At 35.7% G+C, this 22,303-nt stretch overlaps 1 protein-coding gene across 2 annotated transcripts in view; it reads left to right on the top strand.

Annotated features, from left to right (window-relative positions):
* LOC132105722 (protein kinase C-binding protein NELL2-like) overlaps positions 1–22,303 on the top strand; it is a 41,796-nt gene continuing 19,493 nt past the window's right edge. Inside the window, exons 1-13 of one of the 2 annotated variants that reach the window (XM_059511063.1) lie at positions 1–311; positions 1,104–1,232; positions 8,891–9,041; positions 9,565–9,738; positions 9,839–9,935; positions 10,044–10,116; positions 10,210–10,292; positions 10,662–10,790; positions 13,029–13,131; positions 13,646–13,737; positions 14,543–14,645; positions 15,664–15,798; positions 19,322–19,447. In XM_059511063.1, coding sequence (XP_059367046.1) covers positions 260–311; positions 1,104–1,232; positions 8,891–9,041; positions 9,565–9,738; positions 9,839–9,935; positions 10,044–10,116; positions 10,210–10,292; positions 10,662–10,790; positions 13,029–13,131; positions 13,646–13,737; positions 14,543–14,645; positions 15,664–15,798; positions 19,322–19,447 — 1,447 coding nt within the window. In that variant the 5' untranslated portion in view covers positions 1–259. Of the gene's footprint in view, positions 312–1,103; positions 1,233–8,890; positions 9,042–9,564; positions 9,739–9,838; positions 9,936–10,043; positions 10,117–10,209; positions 10,293–10,661; positions 10,791–13,028; positions 13,132–13,645; positions 13,750–14,542; positions 14,646–15,663; positions 15,799–19,321; positions 19,448–22,303 lie in introns of both variants that reach the window. The other variant, XM_059511061.1, reaches the window with a different exon arrangement.

The raw sequence follows: 22,303 nt of genomic DNA, 5'->3' as shown, positions 1-22,303 counted from the left end.
AGGGAGGACAGACGCACCTGCATCTCTCCGCTGACCGTTCATTCACAAGAGTGCACTGCATCTTCAGAAGCTGAATTTTCTGCCTGATGGAGTTTTCACTCTTGCTTTATATCTCAGTGTTTATTTTCTAAAGTTTTGTCCAGGTGTTATGAAGATTTGAGGATGCGTTTGTTGGAGATGTATCACTGATGCGCATCTCGCTCAGTTTTCAGCAGAACAGCAGCATGATGGAATAGACGTTTCTCTCACCTCCTTCAAAATGGGATTATTCAAACTTTATTTTGCGCTTTGCACTCTAGGACTTTTCTGCGGTAAGCTTGTATTTGCCAGACGTCTTATTGCTGGCGAATTTCGGCAACGGGGTGGGCGCTTATGTGGTTATGGGATGCTTATATTTTGCATAGTGGGTGGTTACACCTAGGTTTATAATTTGAGCAACCGAAATTTTAAGATATGAAATTTTATATATAAATATGGAAATATTCTATATAAATGTGAATATTTAACGTATAATACAGATAAAAAAGAATACAAATACAACTGTGAATACCTGTTAACTGTAAGTTAGCTTACCATAAATATTAAAAAAAGTTATGCATTTAATACTGTAAAGCTTTAATTTATTTAATTAATAATTATTATTTAGAATTTATTCAAGGCTGCATATTTTAATATATATTAGAACATTTAATATGTATTAAATTGATATTTTCTGTAAGCTATATTCTGTAAGTATAGCTATTTTAGTTGAAAAAAAAACTTTAAAAAAAATCTTAACGATCAGTTATATAAATCTGGGTGTTTTGATCTACAGTAAATATACCATTCATTTAGTTTTGTATGATGTTGTTTTGGAGTTTGTGTGAGTAAAACTGAAAACTGAGTTTATTATGCTCAGTGTAGATTAAGTTGCATGTAAATTAATATATTATGCAGTTTTCTATTTTACTAGATGTATTATTATGATGGCCATCTGTATATGTAAATACACAAAAGCAGATATTTATATTAAAGTGTTTATTTTTTCGTTCAGTGACTGTCTATATTTAATTGCTTTTATTAAATTCTGTTTGTAAATGATTACTTCTGTTTATTGTCTTTAGTTTCAGGTTTGGGGGTTGATCCAGCATTACATGTGGATATCTTCCAGGAGTTTGATCTTGTGAGGTCAAGTGCTGGAGTCTCCCAGGTCCAGGGGTTCCACAATGAGAGCAGGGCATATCTGTTTGAAGGTGCGTGTAACTGGTATTTAACAAGTCAGTCAAGCTAGCATGTGATTCTTTGTTTTAGTTTAAGCATCATAGTGTAACTGACGTCACAGCAGCTTTTCAGAAAAAAAAAAAAAGCATTCACAGTAAGCTTCATCAATTTAGAGAAATTGGAGTCCATTGTCAACATCTGGTGAGAGGAAACAGCCAAGCAGACAGCTGGTTTAGAACGGCATAATTCCAGATCCCACTTAATCTCTCATGAAATATGGATCAACTCAACACTGAAGCATCAATCCCAGGAGTAAACAGGCTCCTGTGTTGAGCAGCAAGTTCTTGCCCATCAAAGAATTGTCATCCCATTCAGGAGATGTAGTTAATGAGGACAGCGAGTAAAGAAGGGAATAACATCTGGCTCGGTGGCTCACTCTGAATGCCAGGATGATACTGTTTGTGGTTCAAGAGTTACAATATGATAAATAGAACCAGTTAAATAGAAAAAATAGAACCAGAAATCGGTTTCTAGGGCTTTTAAAATTAAGTTTCTCATGTCATTGACTCCTGTTCTTTACATTCTTGAATACTCTTTTCCTCTCTCTTACTCTTTCTAAAATTATGATGAATAGAAAAGTTACCATCTAAAGTATTGCGCTAAGTTTTGAAATCTGATTTTTTAAATTATTATTTTTTTGTTATTGACTGCTGGTCACTATTCTATTCTATTCTATTCTATTCTATTCTATTCTATTCTATTCTATTCTATTCTATTCTATTCCTGCTCTAGTGTATTCTGTCCTATATTGTTCTATTATTTGTATTTTCTATATCTGCTCTAGTGTATTCTATTCTGTTCTATGTGTGGTCTACTGTATTCTAATCTTTTTCTCTATTCTTTGTGTAGTCTGTACCTGCTTTAGTGTATTCTGTTCTAGCCTTGTCTATTCTATATATGCTCTATTCTATTCTATTCTATTCTATTCTATTCTACTCTACTCTACTCTATCCTACTCTACTCTACTCTACTCTGTTCTGTGTTTGATCTGCTGTATTCTATTATTTTATTCTCTATTCTTTGTGTAGTCTAGACCTGCTCTACACATGGTCTATTCTGTTTCTGCTCTATTCCATTCTTCTCTGTTCTGTTCTCTCTACTTTATTAATCAATTTTTGTTTTGTCCTATTTGTGTATTCTATGCTATTGAATATTTATTCTATTCTATTCTATCTACTCTATTCTGTTCTATTCTATTCTATTTCTGATCTACTGTATTCTGTTTTTATTCCCTATTCCTTGAGTAGTCTGCTATATTCTGTATTCTGTTCTGTTCTTGTCTTCTCTTGTATTCTGTTTTATTCGGTTCTGTTCTATTCGGTTTATTCTATTCAATTTCTGATACTCTACTCTGTTCTATTCTGTTTTATTATCTGTCTGGTCTACTGTATTCTGTTCCATTTGTCTGTTCTATTCTACACTATCCTGTCTGCTGCATTTTTTTAAATATTCTATTCTGTTCCCTTTTTCTGTTTCTTGTTTTTCTCTCTCACTCTTTTAAACTGTTCCGTTCATTGTTCTGTTATATTCCCAATTGGAGGGCTGTTTTAGCAGATCTGTCTATAGGATCTGTGTCCCTCTGTTGATTTATATCTGGTTGTTTATCCAGATTGACATCCCGCTTTGATCAGTTTGGGGTTAAGTGTCTTGCTCAAGGGCACAATGGTGATGGTCATTCTCTGCTTTCTGGCTCAACTGCTCTTCAGCACCTTAGGACAAAATCACCAACCTTTTAATAACTTAAGCACTATGCTGTCACCACTCCCATGACCTCTGATGATGACAGATTTTTATGCGTGCAGTAACGTTCTAGGTTTGCAGTTAGCCAGCATCTGTGTCATCAGTTCTGTTCCGCACTGCAGTATGAATGGTGTATGAGACATTGCTGCTCTGGGGAATGTATTCATACTGTATACATTGTGCTGTGTGCAACTATACACCCATACACATTGCATTAGACAGATAGGGATGCATACATATTTGTTAAAAAAAATACACAAAGTCTGACATTTTATGATAAGCAGAAGCATTTGATATCTGTGGAGGCAATAGTCTTGCTCTAATTTGGGAAGATGGCACCTCCGCAGTATTGATTGGCACTCCAGTAAATACCAGTGGGATTGCGGAATTGGGATCTAACAGACAGGCTTTGAGACAAGGTCATAAATGTACTGAATGCAGATGAGAGACCTATCAATGTACGTCAATGACATCCATGCTGTGCTGTTTATACAGGAGAGGAGAGGAGAAAAGAGAAGAGGGGAGGCGAAAGAGGAGGGGGAGATATTAAAGATAATTCAAGGCTAAACATGTTATAGTGCCACTGTAGCCAGACATTGTGCTATTGAGTAAGTGCGAGTGGGTGGAATGAACTAAATCTTCTCTTTTGTTATGAGTATTTTTCTATCACAGTTACATATTTATCACAGTATGTTCATAGAAAAAAAGTACATACCTGTCACTGAGGTGGTACCCCAGAAGGTACTATGTTAAGTACAAAGATGAAAGAGATCTGTACATGTCCGGTTTAAGCCCAAAAGGCTTATTTCATTTATTGGTCAGTGGTCACAAAAGTGCAGAATGTTTTCGGGTATTAACCCTTACTTAGTGCCATGTACTTTTGTTGGAGTCTTGAGATTTTTGTTGGTAAATATTTCTGTGTACATTATGTTGATATAGTATAGTTTTTGATGATTTGTAAATGTATTTGCTGTATTTTGTTATATGTTTGAGATTTTTGCAGATATTTTTGTGATCTCTGAGTAATAAATGAAATAAGCCTTTTGGGCTGAATCTGGACTAGTGCAGATCTATTTCATCTTTGTATTATCATATTTTTTTGGATCTACGCACCTTATGTCATTTGCCTACTGGATTTTTGGACATGTGTTTGGCGCTATGACCTTTTCTATTTGTATTTGTAAAGTACTAAAATGGTACTGATATGCACCATTCATAGGTCCATAAGGTACAAAGATGTACATTTTTAGCTTTTGTACCTTTGTACTCCAAAGACAGCTTCACACCTTTTTTTCTGGGAGTGTAGTCATATTTGTCAACAAAAATAGTGTATATTTAGGTAAATTTTAAAGGTATAGACCAAAAATGAAAATTCTGTCAATTTTTACTTATCGGTATTATTAACCCAAAAAACTTTTTTGAAACACATAATATGAATTTTAAAATATCCTGTACACTGTTTTCAACGTAATGAAAGTAAATGAGGACCGAGTCTGTCAAACTCCTAAATGCCAAATTAATCACCAAAAGTATCATAAAATTGGTCCATATATGAAAGAATGATGAGATTCTTTTCAATGAATCTGTTGATTCAGTTCACAAATCCTGAATGATTCATTCATGAATTAAACTAGTAATAACACACTCATTTTCAACTCACTGACTGAATCAGTTACAACACACCGGACTGGAAGATTATCAGTGAATAATGACTTAAATGTTGGTCACATGAGATGTTTGGACCACTGTTAATATACTTATAAAATGATTTTGCATTAAAAATGTCTCCTTTTATGTCCCACAGAATATAATGATTCACTCTTACATTTTTGGATAAACTATTCTTTTAAATACTTCATTAAGATTACTTTATGTTATTTCTATTTGATTATTTCCTCTTTTAATTTGAATCTGATGGATACAAATGCAAAAATAACCTATAGCTAAATCTCAATGACGGTAAACATAAAAATAGAATACGCGTATGTATGTCTGAGTGTGAGTGTGTTACACTGAATAACTTGTTCTGACTGAATGAATTAATGAGCAAAGGGACGAAGCAGGGTGGAAGCAAACGATAAAAGAATGAAGTTTGGAACAATTGTACTTCTTCTGCCAGACCTGGTGCTGACTGGATCTTTTAAATGCCAGGATCAGATTCCTGCTCATTCATCAGCTATTTGAGCATGCAGCTGCCAAGAGGGACAACAGCTAAGTGTTTCTCCTGTGCACTGATGCCGTCTGGACCAGACAAATACTCTATGTCGCTCGTATCCCTCATCCCCCAGCTGAGATTCCATATCTCGACTTTGTGTCTGAAGTACGATTAATTTTTTTTGCAGAGCCTTAAAGGGATAGTTCACTCAAAATTGAAAATTCTGGCATAATTTTCTTACACTCATGTCATTTCAAATCTAACTTTTTTCTTATGGAGAACACAAATTGAGATGTTTAGCAAATTACAATGCCACAGGTATGAGTAAATGATAGAATTGTTCCCTTTAAAGGGACAGTTCACACAAAAATGAAAATGTAATGTTTATCTGCTTACTCCCAGGGCATCCAAGATGTAGGTGACTTTGTTTCTTCAGTAGAACACAAATTAAGTTTTTTTAACTCAAACCGTCTGTCAGTCATATAATGGAAGTGAATGGGAATCATGGCTTTGAGAGCCAAAAAAACATACACAAATAAAACCAAATTAACCTTGCTGCTTCTGACGATACATGTGTAAAGAATCTCTTGAAAGAATCATAATTTCCACCACTAATGTCTTTATACATCAGTGTATCGTTACGAGCCCGAGGGTTTAATTTGGTTTTGTTTGTATATGTTTTTTGTTTTTTTGACTCTCAAAGCTGTGATTCCCATGCACTTCCATTATATGACTGACAGACTGCAACCGTTTGAGTTAAAAAATCTTTGTTTGTGTTCTACTGAAGAAACAAAGTCATCTAAACCTTGGATGCCCTGGGGGTAAGCAGATAAACATCAAATTTTCATTTTTGGGTGAACTATCCCTTTAAGTCTCTGCTAAGAAAAATAAAGCAAACTATTCCTTTAATGCATGCATCTGTGGCATCTCTACCAACCAAAGCACTGCTTTGAGGCACAGGATAATGAACCCATGTCTTCTGATTAATGCAATGTTAACTTGAGGAGAGACACTCGTTCGTTTTGTCATTTTAAGAGTCCTTGAATAATTTATCAGTTGTAAATGAGGTTTTTTTTACACTGGCTTTAAATTTTCATTAAGGTACGTTAGGACACACTTTTAAGCGCTTGCATCATAAGCAGCCTGACTCTCGATCAATTTAAGTGCTTCTTTACATGTAATTGCTCATATTATTGGTCTCACTGATACTCAGCATCATTAGGAAAACTCACCAGCAATATTCTTAAAGGTTTTTAATTTCAGTTCTGCCAGAATAGTGTCACCCGAGTTACATAATTTGCATCACACTGTGTTTCTCGCTCCCAGGAGACCAGTTCTCGTTTATCATTATTGAAGTTATTGGTTCTCTTGAGGCGTAGCAGGGTTGTGGTGTTTGATAACTTGGAGCGATTGATTACAGATTCAGATTACTGAGTACCTCATTGCTCAGTTGTGATTGTGTCCTCGTGGCCTTGAAATTAGGAACTTAAATGTTCCTTAAATGAGATTAACAAAGTAGCATTCTTTAAGCTTATTTAAAAACTGATATATTGATATATATATTTTTAAATACATTTGATATGTGTTTATTAAATCTTTAATTTATTATTTATATATTTATTTCAATATTTAGCTAACAATTTTTTTACCTATTAAATTTCAATGTCTGTACAGATCTGTAACTATTTATTCATTTATTTAGCTCTTTTATTATTATTTACTTTTTTCTGTATACTATATAAGTTTTTTATATTATATATACAATATATAATATACATATGCAAATGTCTCTGCAGATTTGTAATTTATTTGTTTGTTTGTTTTAATTGAATGATTTGCTGACTGTATCGGTACAGATTTTTTAACTTTTATTTATTTATTTATTTAGCTAACCATTTATTTATTTATATTTCAATATTTTGCTAAATCCTTTTCTGTACAGATTTATTTATTTGTTTACGTTTCATATTTTGCTTACTCTCTACACATATTTATTTATTTAGTTATTTATGGCTAACTATTTATCAGTACAGATTTGTAATTTTTTTTAAATGCATTTATGTAAAGTGTCATTATTGGAAATCTGCATAATTTCCTATCAGATAGCCATCATGGATTCCTAGCTGTTCTCTGACCTTTAAATGCTGCAATCGAACGACTAGCCTTTGATTTACAGCACATTAATACAACCCTCAATGATGAGTGGGATAGAAGAATAGCATATCTGAGTCAAAGAGTCAATCCAATGGAAATTAATTGGAGAGGTGTCCAGGAAAAAAACGTTTTTTACAAGCACTTCCCCAGAGGACTTTATGCTGATACTTGTGAACTGTCCTGGAATCCATTACATCAGCTGTGGTGTCCTCTGCGGATTGTTGAGGTTACCAGGTTAGCTTCACCTCACTGTCGTACAGTGTTTTTGATTAATGAAGGTGCTGAAACTCCGCCTCATTGCTGCCGTACAATAGGCTCATGGCTGCGGCTTACAGCTCCCCTGAGCTTTATTTGACAATAGCTACAGAACATTAGTGTTCCCCAGTTGGCTGTGTGTGTGTGTGTGTGTGCGTGTGTGTGCGCGTGTGTGTGCGCGTGTGTGTGCGCGTGTGTGTGCGCGTGTGTGTGTGTGTGTGTGTGTGTGTGTGTTACATGATTTTTACCCTGTGAGAGGACCAGACCCAGACATTTCTTATATTTTGACAGGACTGATTTAAACATTTATCCCTGAGGAGACAGTCAACTTCCTATGTCCTCCTCAGCCAACTCATCAGCTCTCCCAGTGTGTTTCCTCTTCCTTTCTGTCTCTTTTTTATTTCTGTTCTATGTCACTCACATCAGTGTCACAATATGACCTGAATGTCAGTCTACCATCCTCATTTTCTTAAAATTGTCCTTCGTATGCTCCAAGGATATCTTTGAAAGCTAGAGGACTGCCACATTTGCTCTTGTGCCCTTGGTTCTGAAACCAGTATTTTGTTTTGTTTTGTTTTGTTTTGTTTTGTTTTGTTTTGTTTTGTTTTATTTTATTTTATTTTATTTTATTTTATTTTATTTTATTTTATTTTATTTTATTTTATTTTATTTTATTTTATTTTATTTTATTTTATTTTATTTTATTTTATTTTATTTTATTTTATTTCTAACCCCTTTAAAAAAACTATCCTGCTTTGATGTCACAAGGCAGCATTTAAATAAAAATATGTAATTTATATGTTGTTTTTGGCACAAAATTGCATTAATGGCAAAAAAAAAAATCCTTTTTGAGTGCAGATGGTGTAATTTCTTACATGCTAACTGGTCTATGCTAACTAGCCAAACTTTGACCCCTTGGTATTTATCATGCTCATTTATTCCGCTTAGTTTAATATTCACACTGGCTCCAGAGTGAATTTTTAAACATAAATATCACCAGATGGTCCCGCTGGCTCAGAACAGCCATAATAGTTCCATAGCTACATCATGGTCTGGAAACTAAAGACTGTTTTTGCCTCTAAGCCACTTTTGCTTGGTACCAGTAGCATAAAGTTTTAACAAATTCAGTTACTGAAAAAGCTGATGATTGCGTTGAATACATAGCTTGACAACACAGTGATGGAAGGATTAAATACATCAACGTGACCTGTTCTGGGATCGTTTTAATATACAAAGCTTGTAAGATCATATATTCAGTTGATCCAATATGAATTAGCAAATGCCTCTGAATTTCTCCTTCACTGGTTTTGTCACTCTCTCCATCAGGGACATCAAGGAATGCAAGAGCTTCTCTCAAGGCAGTAGAGAGAATTCTTAAGAAGCTGAGAGGAAGAACTGAGTTCACTCTTCTACTGACCCTCAAACAGGAGAGATTCAGCTCTGGAGTGCTGCTATCCATCCACTATGGAGAACAGAGGTATCTATCTATCCATCTTTCTATCCATCCATCCATCCGCTTCTCTATCTATTGGGCTGTCTGTGCATCCATTCTTCCAGTAGTAAAACTTTCTTTCTATTTTTTTTTTCAGTTTAATTTACTGTTCCTCAGAGGAACACATAATCTGTTCTCCTGATGGAATGTCTGTAACACTTCTGATTGGGGTGTCCACTGACATTTCTTAAACACACAGTATTGATCCTACCACCTCTTTAAGGTCAGCACTCAGAGTCCAGGCCAGGAGATTCACGGATCACTGCTCCTCTTCACATTCATTCAAAACTCCTACATTCCCTTGAGCCGCATTATTCCCTGCTACTTTGGCACATACCAGAATTTAATAAGGATTGCTTGGCAGCTTAACCTACAGGAGTCTTGTGCATGGGAACATTAGGACTAACAGAAAACATTTTGGCAGCAGTTATTTCCTGCAGTTCTTAGATTTCAAGCATGATTATGACTTTTCACAAGGATAAATCTGTTTTCTTGGCTTCCTCTTCAGGTTTCTGGAGGTAGAGAGCAGTGGTCTGCGTAATGAGATCCGTCTCTTCTTCCAATCCTCAGACCAGCGGCAGCAGAAAGAGGTCTTCCCCTATAGTCTAGCAGATGGACATTGGCACAAAGTCTCCCTGGCATTCAGTGCCACCCAAGTGGTGCTCCATATTGACTGCAACAGGTTAATGGCTTGAGAACCACCAGAGATGGATTTGAATGCCATGTAGTAGTCTGTATCAATGTCCACTCATGTGTTGCTTTTTATTTGTGCTTGCTTTCAGAATTTACGAAAGGATTGTGGAGACTCCATCTATGGACTTTCACAGAGGAACAAACATCTGGCTTGGTCAAAGAAATGATGCCCATGGGTTCTTCAGGGTACACATAATCTTGTACTGTACATTAAAATAGTCCATAAAACATGTAAAATTGCATGTTTGTCTTGACTACATCTCTGACTTTCTTTCCGTAATGTCTTTCTGTCAGGGAGTTATGCAAGACGTTCAGTTGGTTGTCATACCCCATGGATACGTCGTCCAATGTCCAGATCTCAACCGTAGTAAGAGCATACTTTCAGAAAAAAAATTAACTTTGCACTTTGTTTACTTACTGGTCTGGAAATAACATTAATGTACATCCACCAATTTTGCAGCTTGTCCCACTTGTAATGATTTCCATGGGCTGGTTCAGAAGATCATGGAACTTCAAGATATTTTAGCTAAAACATCAAGCAAGGTAAGTTCATAAAAATGTTTTAATATTGTGGTAGCCTGTGTTTAAATTGTATTTTGCTGCTTGCTCAGTTTAAAAAAAATTATGCTGTTAATTTGATGTGTCTCATTTTATTGTGATTTACTCAATTCTCTCTCCAGTACACAAAATAGTGTTTTTTGTTAATGTTAATACGTTTTTTGTGTGTTATGGTATATTTAATGGCCTAAATAGTGAACACAAATGCTGCCTTTATCATAAATCTCTTATTTCCCTCTCTTTCTAACATTTAATGTTTTTGCTTGCTCTTCATTTTTTTTATTGTGTCCCTCTGTATCGATTCATCATTCAATCTCACCCTCTCTTCTTCCTCATGTCTTCATTGTGCTGTAGTTGGCACTTGCTGAAGAGAAGATGAAGTACCTGGATGGCTGTTACTGTGAGAGGACATGCACCCTGAATGGAGAGATATACAGGGATGATGATGCTTGCATAGATGGATGCAGAAACTGCACATGCTCAGTAGGTTTATGTATTGCCAGGACAGGATGACTTAGTTTTGTTTGGGCTAGGGCTGTGCAAAAAATCGAATGCAATTTTCATTCGCATCTCATCAGTAGACGCTCCTGTAATTAGAAGTATATCTCCAGCACGTGCGTTCAGATCACGGTTGCCAGGTTATCATAACAATTCCTGCCCAGTTGCTTCTCAAAACTAGTCCAAAACTAGCCCAATTGCGTTTCCAGGAGGTTCCCCGATAAAAATTGCTTCCCGGCGTTAAAATATAAGTTTTTTTGGCAGGGTTGCCTTCGTAAAATTCGCATTTTAGGGGCTAAATATGACGTTTTTGGTATTGTCGCTTCGACCCGCAGACATGAAAAACAACCGCAGACTTGGCAACACTGGTTGGCATTTACTACACAGAGCCGTAATTCACTGACAATCTACACAAAATCGATTTTAAAATCGCAGGCGATTCTTTGTCGATTTTGAAAGCGATTTTGTGTTAGTTGTCAGTAGACTACGGCTCTGTGTAGTAAATGCCACTCCACCCCAATCCCAAAAACATGATATTTAGCCCCTAAAATGCGAATTTTACCAAGGCAACCCTGCCAAAAAACTTATATTTTAACCCCGGGAAGCAATTTTTATCGGGGAACCTCCTGGAAATGCGATTGGGCTAATTTTAGACTAGTTTTGAGAAGCAACTGGGCAGGATTTGTTGTGAAAACCTGGAAACCCTGATCTGAATGCATGTGCTGGAGATATACTTCTAATTTCAGGAGAGCGTCTTTACTGATGATTCACTGAATTTTTTGCACAGCCCCAGTTTTGGCGGGAATTTAAACAAGACATTTCTTTATGAGCTACAAGCTCAAGGGATATTCACAATGAGAGCAATTTCCAGCGACAAAGCAATTGGAAGTCAATCTTTTCAGTAATAGTTGAGAAGACATGAGTGACAGTACAAATTATGCAAAAGTAGTGTTTCCCTGTAAAACTTTGCATTCTCTTACAAAAAATTTGCATTCTCTCGCAAAACTATTGCATTCCCCAGAGAAATGTTTTGTTCGCTCGCAAAACCATTTGCATTCTCTTGCAAAACTATAAAGTTCCTCAGAAAAACTTTGTGTTTGCTTGCAAAACATTTGCGTTCTCTTGCAAAACTATTACATTCCCCAGAAAAACTTGGTGTTCTCTCGGAAAACATTTGCATTCTCTCGCAAAACTATTACGATCCTCAGAGAAACTTCGTGTTCGCTTGCAAAACATTTGCGTTCTCTTGCAAAACTATTACATTCCCCGGAAAAACTTGGTGTTCTCTACGAAAAGATTTGCATTCTCTCACAAAACTATTGCGTTCCCCAAATAAATTTTGTGTTCGCTCATAAAACCATTTTCATTCTATTGCATAACTATTAAGTTCCTCAGAGAAACATTGTGTTCGCTCACAAAACATTTGCATTCTCTTGCAAAACTAATGCATTTCCCAGAGAAATGTTGTGTTCGCTTGCAAAACTATTAAGTTCCTCAGAGAAACTTTGTGTTCACTCGCAAAACATTCGCATTCTCTTGCAAAACTATAAAGTTCCTCAGAAAAACTTTGTGTTTGCTTGCAAAACATTTGCGTTCTCTTGCAAAACTATTACATTCCCCGGAAAAACTTGGGTGTTCTCTCGGAAAACATTTGCATTCTCTCGCAAAACTATTACAATCCCCAGAGAAACTTTGTGTTTGCTTGAAAATCATTTGCATTCTTTCGCAAATCTATTGCATTCCTCTGAAGAACGTTGTGTTCTCTCGAGAAAAATTTGCATTCTCTGACAAAACATTTGAATTCTCTCGCAAAACTATTACGTCCCCCCCACCCCAGAAATTTTCTGTTCCCTCACAAAACATTTTCATTCTTTCACGAAACTATTACATTCCCCCGAGAAACTTTGTAATCGCTTGCAAAATATTTTAGTTCTCATGCAAAAGTATTGCGTTTCCCTGTGAAAATTTGCATTATCTTGAAAAACATTAGCATTTTTTTTTTTGCAAAACTATTACATTCCCCTTAAAACTTTGCATTTGTTTGGAAAACATTTGCATTCTTCCACAAAAGTCATGTGTTCCCCTGAGAAACTTTGTGTTTGTCTGCAAAACATTTGTGTGCAAAACATCACTGCCTATTTCTGTAAGTTTATGTTGCAGAATCATGTAATTGTGAAGCTCTTTTATTGATGATGATGGTGTATGTGTGTTTTCCACCTACAGAATGGTACAGTGGAGTGCGAGAATATTTTCTGCCCACCACCTCAGTGTCCCCCTGATACAGCTCCAATCTACATGCCTGGAGCTTGCTGTAAAGAGTGCCAGCGTGAGTGTACACACAACCAAACACAAACACACACAAATGAGGCCATGCGTCTATGGAGGTGCATATATTTGTCAACTTTTCCCCTCTCTCCCTTTGTCTCATGTTTGATCCCTCATATCTCCAGCATCTCTTTTTGCTATCTTCCTTTCCACTAAGATATTTGATATAATCATGCTGCGGTCTTGATGACAAACTGACCACATCCCTGTGTTGCTAGGTTACCGCTGCCATAAATGCGAATGTCAACACACACAAAACGCAGTCACACGCTTTCTCTGGTATCATTAATAATTCAAGGCCAGTGTGCAGCGTGTTGTGTTTGAGTGAGCAGAGCTAATGTGCAGAAGCTAATAGCAGTTTGACTGATGACCAGGGCTTTATTTAACACTGCGCTCTGGTAGGCTTAATCTAACATGCTTGTCCGATCGATGCTTTACTGGTTCACATTCCAAAGTGCTTTCTTGTCTGGATCTCATTTTTGCTTCTTTTTCTCTTTATATATTTTTGGCTTTAGCCGTCTGTCTGTTCAGAGGAAGAGTGTATGTAGAAGGTGATCGTAAAAGCGTACACGATTCTGAGGGAAACTGTCTGCTGTTTGAATGCAGGGTAAGTGCTAGTGTAACTTCAGGCCAGTGGTCTGAAGATTTTCAACAGATCCAGACAGAATCTGACCTTTTCGGCGTTTTTGTTTTGTACTTATTTTTGGAGAAAATTTTCTGAGCAGCATTGAATCGGCATTCAGCTTGAACCTGAATTTGAATTTTTTTCTGACACTTGTTATGAATTTGAATTACAGGCTGAATACGAATTCTCTCTCAGCCTGGTTATGAATTTGAATTCCAAACAACGGTTGCATTCCAAGCAAATTTTGAATTTAGATTCTGTATGGGCCTGGTTATGAATTAATTTTCCAGGCAGAATTTGAATTCTCTCTCATCCTGATTGTGACAAGCAGAATTTTTATACAAATTCTGTCTGTGCTTGGTTACGTATTAGATTTTCAGACAGAAAACGGTTAAATTCCAAGCTAATTTTGTAATTAAATTCTGAATTTAATTTAAAATTTGAATTTAAATTCTGTGCTTGCTTATGAATTAGATTTCCAGGCAGAATTTGAAATCTGAGCCTGGTTATGAATGTGAATATCAAGCGCAAGGTTGGGGATTTGATTCCCCGGGAACACATGTCACTTTGGATAAAAGCGTCTGCTAAATGCATACATTTAATTTAATTTTAATTTAACATTTGATTTTGAAAATCCATCCTAACTGATTTGTCCAAATGTTCCAAAAACCATCTAGACCAGTTGCTTGAACCAGCTTAGACCAGCTTTAAAACAGCTACCATGTTTTAAAACCATATGTTTTACTTGCAGGATAAATTGAATAAAAACTTATTTTTGTGTTTGCAGGATCGAAGTATGCGTAGGGTTGAGATCACTTCTTGTCCAGAGCTAAACTGCCCAGAGTCAGAACAGATCACTCTCACAGACCGCTGCTGCAAAGTGTGCAGAGGTGCGACACACTCAGACACATGCGGAAACAACACACACCCGTCTCTACACTCCGCTGATTGGAGTCATGTCAAGGGCAGCTACCTTTGACCACTGCGCACACAAACTAGATTTGTGCTCAAGACCAAGCCATGACTGTGCATGACTGCACTCATTTATTTTTGCCACCTTCACACTTATAACTGCACACACATAACACCCAGTTTAACAGTGATACTTTAAAGAGCAATATATGCTCAACTTTTCAAACCCCAAAGTTCACAGACTGAGCCACACTGTTTTTACTTTTTTTGTTTGGATTTGCTTGGTTTGTTTTGTTTGGCTTTTTGTTTTGTTTAATTATATGAATATATAAGTAAAAACACACATCTTGGTTCCATGAAAACATTTTATTAACCTTTTTTCCTTAACTATTTTTTGAAGGGGTCCTGTGGTGTGACATACTTTTACAAATAGCCCATTTATACTCTTTTTTTTTTTTTAAATATTAAAGATTAAAGGTGTTTCCAATCTAAGTAATTGAAATAAGATCAGTTTTGGACAAAAACACTGTATAATTAATTACTTGCACTTGTTTTAAGTATAAACTAGTAACATCCAGTAGGACTAAATGCACTGATAATCAAGATATAATCTATGAAAACAAATCTTAATATCTTATACAAAGTTTCTTCTCAAGTAAGCTGAGCTTGTTTAAGGGAGATTTGTTGGAAAATAAGTAAAAAAGCCCAATTAAAAACTCATTAAGAACTCATTTATAAACAATTATAAAATAATTAGTAAAATGCTATTGAAAATGATTTTAGATGGTGTATAGCCTGTCACACCGCAGGATGTGCAATGTCCCGCAAGTATTTCACATCAACTAGCCAGGTGTAGGTGAAAAAGATATCCTCCTAATTCAAAGTAAAGTGTCTTTCAACTACAAATATAAATGCAAATGTAAATATAATGCATTAATTATAAATGTCAGATTTAAACATTGCATAAGAGTTATGCTCTATCTGGCTCACTCTCAGGGCATGATTTCTGTGCTGAGGGTCACAGCCGCAGTTGTGTGGAGAATTCGGACTGCATTAACCTAGAAGCAGGAGCTTTCTGCAGCTGTAAAGAAGGATACCATGCGCTCAGGGACGACAACGCCTACTGTCAAGGTATTAAAATTCCCACTGGCAAACATGCTAGTCATTGATGTATGTATGTTTCTAAACACTATACAAACAAATGAAACTCTAAATCCATCAAACCCTCCATAGCACCTGTTATTTGACCCCCACCACAGATTTGCACGCTAGAAATTTCTGTTTTGTATAAGCAAATAACTGGGCTTTCACAAATCACTAAATTGCCCGCAATCACAGATGGAGGACGTGCAGACGGAAGCTGTTGACTGGTGATTACTTAGTGTCTAGCTGAATGAATATTTCAGCACCGCTATTATCCTTACAGCTGTAATTAATGCATTGTAAACCCTAGAGTTCATGCTGTGCGAGAGTGTGTACAGGTTCCTGTGGCTCGCTGGCTTTTAATAGGCTGTACCCTTGTCTAAACATACACGGTAGCCCAGCGAGAACGTGAAAGATATCTCTTGTCACACATAAGTCCAATGAATGTTTAAAGTTTTACTGTAGTTTGCCTGCAAATGTGCTTCTGTGGTTTTCTTTTGGTTTTTGAATCCTATTAAATGAATAGTTCACCCACACATGAAAAATTGCTGAAAATCTACTTACCTTCAGGCCATCCAAAATGAAGCTGAGCTTGGTTCTTCATCAGAACAGATCTGAAACAATTTAGCATTACATCACTTGCTCACCAATGGATCCTCTGCAGTGAATGGGTGCAAACAGCAGATAATAACATCACAATAATTTACAAGTAATCCACACGACTCCAGTCCATCGGTAACTGTCTTGTAAAGCAAAAAGCATCAAGTCATCATTTATGAGTCCTCTATATGAGTCCTCTATCCATAATACTGCTTTCTTTACTGAAAAAGTTGAGGGATATATGCATAGATCAAGTACCATTTACAAAAAAAAAAATCATTCCATAACTAAACAAACATGTCTGTGGATTTTGATGTGAGAGGACAACAGGGGATGGATTTTTTCACTCAAGCGAGCATTATTATGGAATATAGACTCGTACTATAGTCAAAAGTGACTGATTAATGTTTAAACACCTTTTTTTCATGTAGCATGCAGATTTTCACTTAACAGCATGTTAATTGATGGGCAGGAGTTACAGTATATAGATTACTTGTGGATTTTTTAGATTTTTTTATCAACTGTTTGAGCTCTCATTTTGACGGCACCCATTCACTGCAGAGGATTCATTGCTGAGCAAGTGATGTAATGATACATTTCTAAAAAACTCATTTACATGTTAAATACATCTTGGTAAATGCTCAGCAAATGTTCATTTTTGGGTAAACTATTTGTTGAAATTAATTCTGTTGTCGTTCAACATTAATTCTGCTGTGATTTAACCTCATGTCATTCCAAACCTGCCTTCCTCTGTGGAATGAACAAGAAGATACTATTAAAAGTTGTTACAACTCTTTTTGCCCACACAATGGGGTCAAAAACATATTTTGCGCTGCAGTAAAAATTATAACCAGTTTTGACTTCCCTCTAACATTTCAAGGCAGTTATCAACTGCATCTCAACTGAAAACCTTGAACTGTGAACAATCCATTGTGATGTGAAGTTGAACAACTTGATTTGTCTTTGTCAAACTTTATGACTGAGAGTCACAGTAGGATACCTCCAGAAAAGACAATCAATAGACAATTTTGGGGGAAGTGACAGAAGAACTTTGTCACCTGAAATGCCCTGAAAGCTTCTGTGAGTGACTGAAAGAATTTACCCAGCAAAGTTGTTACAGTAATGTGGCTCCAAGACTCAGTATGACTTGATAAAATCTGAGTCACATCTGAGAGGACCTGCTGGTTCATAATAGCACTCGTTATCAAGCACTGTTGGACTCTTTTAGCATTTGGAAAAATGATGATTTTCCCTGTTTTGATACCAGTTAAGAAAGAGCCACAGAAACGGGGAGGGGGACTCTTTTTCACATGTGTTTATGCTTCTTGCTACAATTAACCAATTAATTTTACTTCACTTATAGTTGTCTCTGCACATTGAGCTGGTATAATATGAAGTATTTTAACATAAAAAAAACACGGACAGTGGCCTCTATATGAAAGTTGTGTTAGTGAAAGCCTTGTTAGCTTGTGAAAAATTCTGTATGTTTGCATGGACTGTGCAGTCGATAGTTTGTAGCAGCCTCAGGGTTATGAATAATACCAGTACCAGTGCGGCACTGAAATAAACGTTAAATTATTAATTCAGAATTCATATCTTCTAGAACAAAAGCAGCTGAAAAAGGCATTACATTTTCGATTACAGAAGTGATGAGTGAGCTTTTCCTTATTTTAAGCACTGAATTCTCCACAGAAGACATATTGGGACAGATAAGACTTTGCAGACATTCTCTCCAATATTCACTTTTGTACCAAACAGACTGCTTTCATGGATTTATATTATGTTTACACCATCTTAAAAAGAAAACTTGACTTTATCAGTTCATTGCTAAAGCAAGTGGTGGGCAAAGACTATTATTATAATTATAACTTCTTAAAAAAAGTGGTTGTCGTGCCTCTGCGTAAGTTAATAAAATGTATTTTCAGAGAATATATTTTATTTTATTTTATTTTATTTTATTTTATTTTATTTTACCCTTTGCTGAGCCAAGATAGGACATAGGTCGGTTAGATTTTGTTTTGGTTTGTTGACCCTAGATAGGACAGGTTAGTTGGTTGGTTTTATTTTGTTTTTGTTTGGTTTGGTTTTGTCCCTAAATAGGACAAGATGGATGGATGGATGGATGGATGGATTTTTACTTAAAGCCTCAAAAATCTATCAAATATATCTTCTAATGGTATTAAAATTATATTTTTGTTGCAAGTAAGACAAAATGCTGATTAAGAACATGAGTTTGTGCTTTGTAGATTTAACAGAGAAAAGAAATGTGAGGAAGATTATATAAAGTGTTTTTGAGGAGGAGAGTGTGGGTGGACCGAAGGACAAGTGTGTATCTATGAAAAGTGTAAGAGAAAAAGCTGGAGGCTGAGAAAGTGAGGGGGGTGGAGGAAAGGGACAGAAAGTGAAAGGTCTAGAAGTGCTCTGTGTTTTGTTAATGCAGTTTAAGGACTGAACTGTGTCACACATATGGTACTGTACATTATTTTTAAAAAGATATTCTAATCTCGTTCTCTTTATTATAGATGTATTTGCAATCTTTCTGTTATCAAGGCTGCTAAAGGTTCATATGAGTTTTGAAGTGACAAATGTATGATTAAATAGTCATAATTGAATTTGTGTGTGTGTGTGTGCTTAAATATTCATCGAAACATTCAAAGATGGTGTTGATGTTCCTGCTATTTTACAGTCTTAACAGTTTCCTGCAGCAGTGTGAACAGTAATGTTCTTCGTACAACAGAACGCTTATGATGTAATGACTGGATCTTCCAGCACCCTTGACAAATGCTGCTAATTGATCACAGCTGCAGTGTGAATGGTGGTTTTTAGCACTGCTTCTTCCCAAATGTTTTGAAAAACGTGTTTTGTTCCAGTCATAGTACAAAGTGTGTCTTCTGTTCTGCTGTGGTTGCAGATATCGATGAGTGTGCAGAGGGGAAACACTACTGCAGAGAGAACACAATGTGTATGAACACACCAGGCTCTTTTATGTGTGTCTGCAACACCGGCTATGTCCGGATTGATGATTACTCTTGCACAGGTGAGTAAAGAAGTCATTAAAATGTGCTTTTTTTGTCAGGGAATTATTCTGGTGAAGAGAAGAGGATTGAGGCATAATGCAGGTTGGATTCAAACCTGAATCTCTCAAATGAGAACCATGGCTTAATGTTTCTGCAGTGGTTATAATTCCACTCATTAAATATGATTCACATTTGTTAATATGTAGATAGAATAAAAAAAATAATATAAATAAATTATATTTATAATGTTATATGTTAAGTAATATTGTATTATGGCAGCATCTACTATATCTAATATTTTAATAAATTCTATGATATTTTAATAATTCATATACCCAAATATTGGAATATATTTTTTTTCGTCTCTAAAAAAAGAATGTGTCTATTTGATGAAAAACAACTTAAATAGTGCAAACTTTAATGTAGACACTACTATAGAAAATATAGTATCTATGTTTTGTGTGTGTTATTAGCCTATCTTTATATATTACTTTTATGTCCTATGTGTCTGTAATCCATGGGGCAAGAAATCCCTGTATGTCTTGAAGTTAAGTGCATTTGTGGTATGTGTTATTGTGAGGCAGAGGATGAATTTCCACATATGTGGACAATAAAGATTTTCTATAAAAAAAAAGAGAAAGCAAATTAGAAAAAAAAGACACCATGTGCAAAAATTTTCACTGATGGAAAGTACAGATGGTACGTGCTCCTGATCTTTAACTTAAAAAAGCAATTAAATCTCTTCAGGAGTGCAGGATAAGGAAGCAAAACACGATGCAAGGGAACAGCTACGTGATAAATTAGCCTTAGTCCTTCTGTGACCTACTTTAAAAGTGAATTAATTACAACGAAGAGGCCAGGAAGGTTTCTGTCTCAATAAATACACAAAAGCACAAAAAACTGCACCTGGGCTGCAAGGTGCAATCATGGGCAACACCAATTCAGCTTTTATTTTGGAAACTATTCAAGGTTTTTTTTTCTGCTGTTCATCTTAGAAAGCCTTGTGTTCTCAAGGCCAGGTGCATTGTTATTATTTATTGTCATTATTTTTCAAGTAGTCTGCAATGCTGCATGTTGTTTTCTAATGGAAAGGGCTGGACTGATTTATGAAACTTCTAATGATCTGGTAATATGGTTATGCTTAGTGGTTGATGAAAAAGCTTATATAAATTGAACAGCATTGAGCCACAGCCTTTTGTAGAGGTATGGAGTCAATTATTCTATGGTTGCATTTGCATATCTAGAGAAGTATTTTAAAAACTGATCCATAAATGGCTGAAATTCTATTCTAAAATCCCCAGAAATGGTTCAGAACCTGATTTTGTTTGTAACTTTCAAAGTCAATCCTCTAAGTATGTATCTTTTTCTTAAAATGTACAGGTAAGAGATAGCCGTTCATTTAAATGCTGCTTTTATATTAAATTAATTAATGAAACTATTACTTGCAGCAGTTAACAGTTTAATTCTATGTGTTTAATCTCTCGTTCTTCCCTCTGGATCTGTTCCCCATTGATGATTGGTTGAAAGCTTTGCATCTGTTGTTGATTGGCTCAAAGCTGTGCATCTGCTTCTGTAATTACCGAGGCTGGCTGTCTGATGGCAAAACGTTATTATTTTCAATTATTCATGTGTGCAGTCACACAGAGAAAAATAATGCGTATTTTGCCTGTGGGATTATTATGAGATTATCTGCAGGCTACAGTCACATCAGTCGAAACTGGTATTCATTTCATATGAAGCTGCAATAGATGTTACCTGATTTAAAACAAGAGCACTTTTAATCAGCCGATCATATTTTAATTTAAAACATCAGAAGTTATTGGAATTACTGCAATTATTTTAATTGCGCTCCACTGCTTCCATATCTGTTCATTAAAACTTCATGATCAGCTCACTGATATTTACTAATTACATCCTTTGCTCAGCAATGAACAAACTTGTAGGCATAAGAGTTTTTGTCAGTTACATGAACAGTGCTAGTCATTAGTTAGTGTTTGCTGTCAAACGAAAAATATCGAAAAATAACATTTTGCATTAACAACGGACATTATGGGGTTTCTAGTTCTCCTTTCTTTCTGTGTCTCTCACAGAATACTTCATTAGTTCCCCTTGAGCAGTCAGCAGATGTTAAGCCTAAAATGACGTTGGTCTCCAATCAGTTCATTTATGTGCTTTCTGTACAGGGCTGTCCATGTAAATGTCCCTTCAAAGATCAGAATGATTCTGCTGGAACATTCTGCTAAACATCTTCTTTTATGTTCCATAGAATAAAGAAGTCATGAGTAAATTAGAGGATGAGTAAATTATTTAACATTTTTGAATGAACTATCCCTTTCATGCACAAACACAAAGAATCGTCTATTCCGAACATGATTTTGTTGCATGCTTGAGAAACAGCATTTCTGTCGGTAAGAACGAATATGATTTTATGACACCCTGTTTAAAGCGTTTAGACTGAATATGTGATCTGCATTGCACTGGTGAAGGTTCCTTAATTCAGCTGCAAATGCATCCCGAGGTGATCATAGATGAGGAACCGCAGCATAAAAACACACAGCCAATCAGTATCATTCATCAGTTAAAGTGCATTTTAATGAGATGATTTAATGACATTTTAATGAGAGTGATTTAAAGATGTGTGTTGTAAGATTTATGACTAAAGTTGATTTGGCAGTTTTGCTTCACTGGAGGATGGTTTTGAGGAGATGACAAGTGACGCATTTAAGAAAAACACACCAGACAGGTGTAAACACTGGGATTTGAAGAAATAAATCAGTAGAGAAGGAAAACCTGAGGAGGAAATTCTCATATATATATATATATATATATATATATATATATATATATATATATATATATATAAAGAGAGAGAGAGA

Source organism: Carassius carassius, chromosome 26 (genome assembly GCF_963082965.1).
Source record: "Carassius carassius chromosome 26, fCarCar2.1, whole genome shotgun sequence".
Taxonomy (NCBI): Eukaryota; Metazoa; Chordata; class Actinopteri; order Cypriniformes; family Cyprinidae; genus Carassius; species Carassius carassius.
This window is presented reverse-complemented; position numbering and strand designations above follow the sequence as displayed.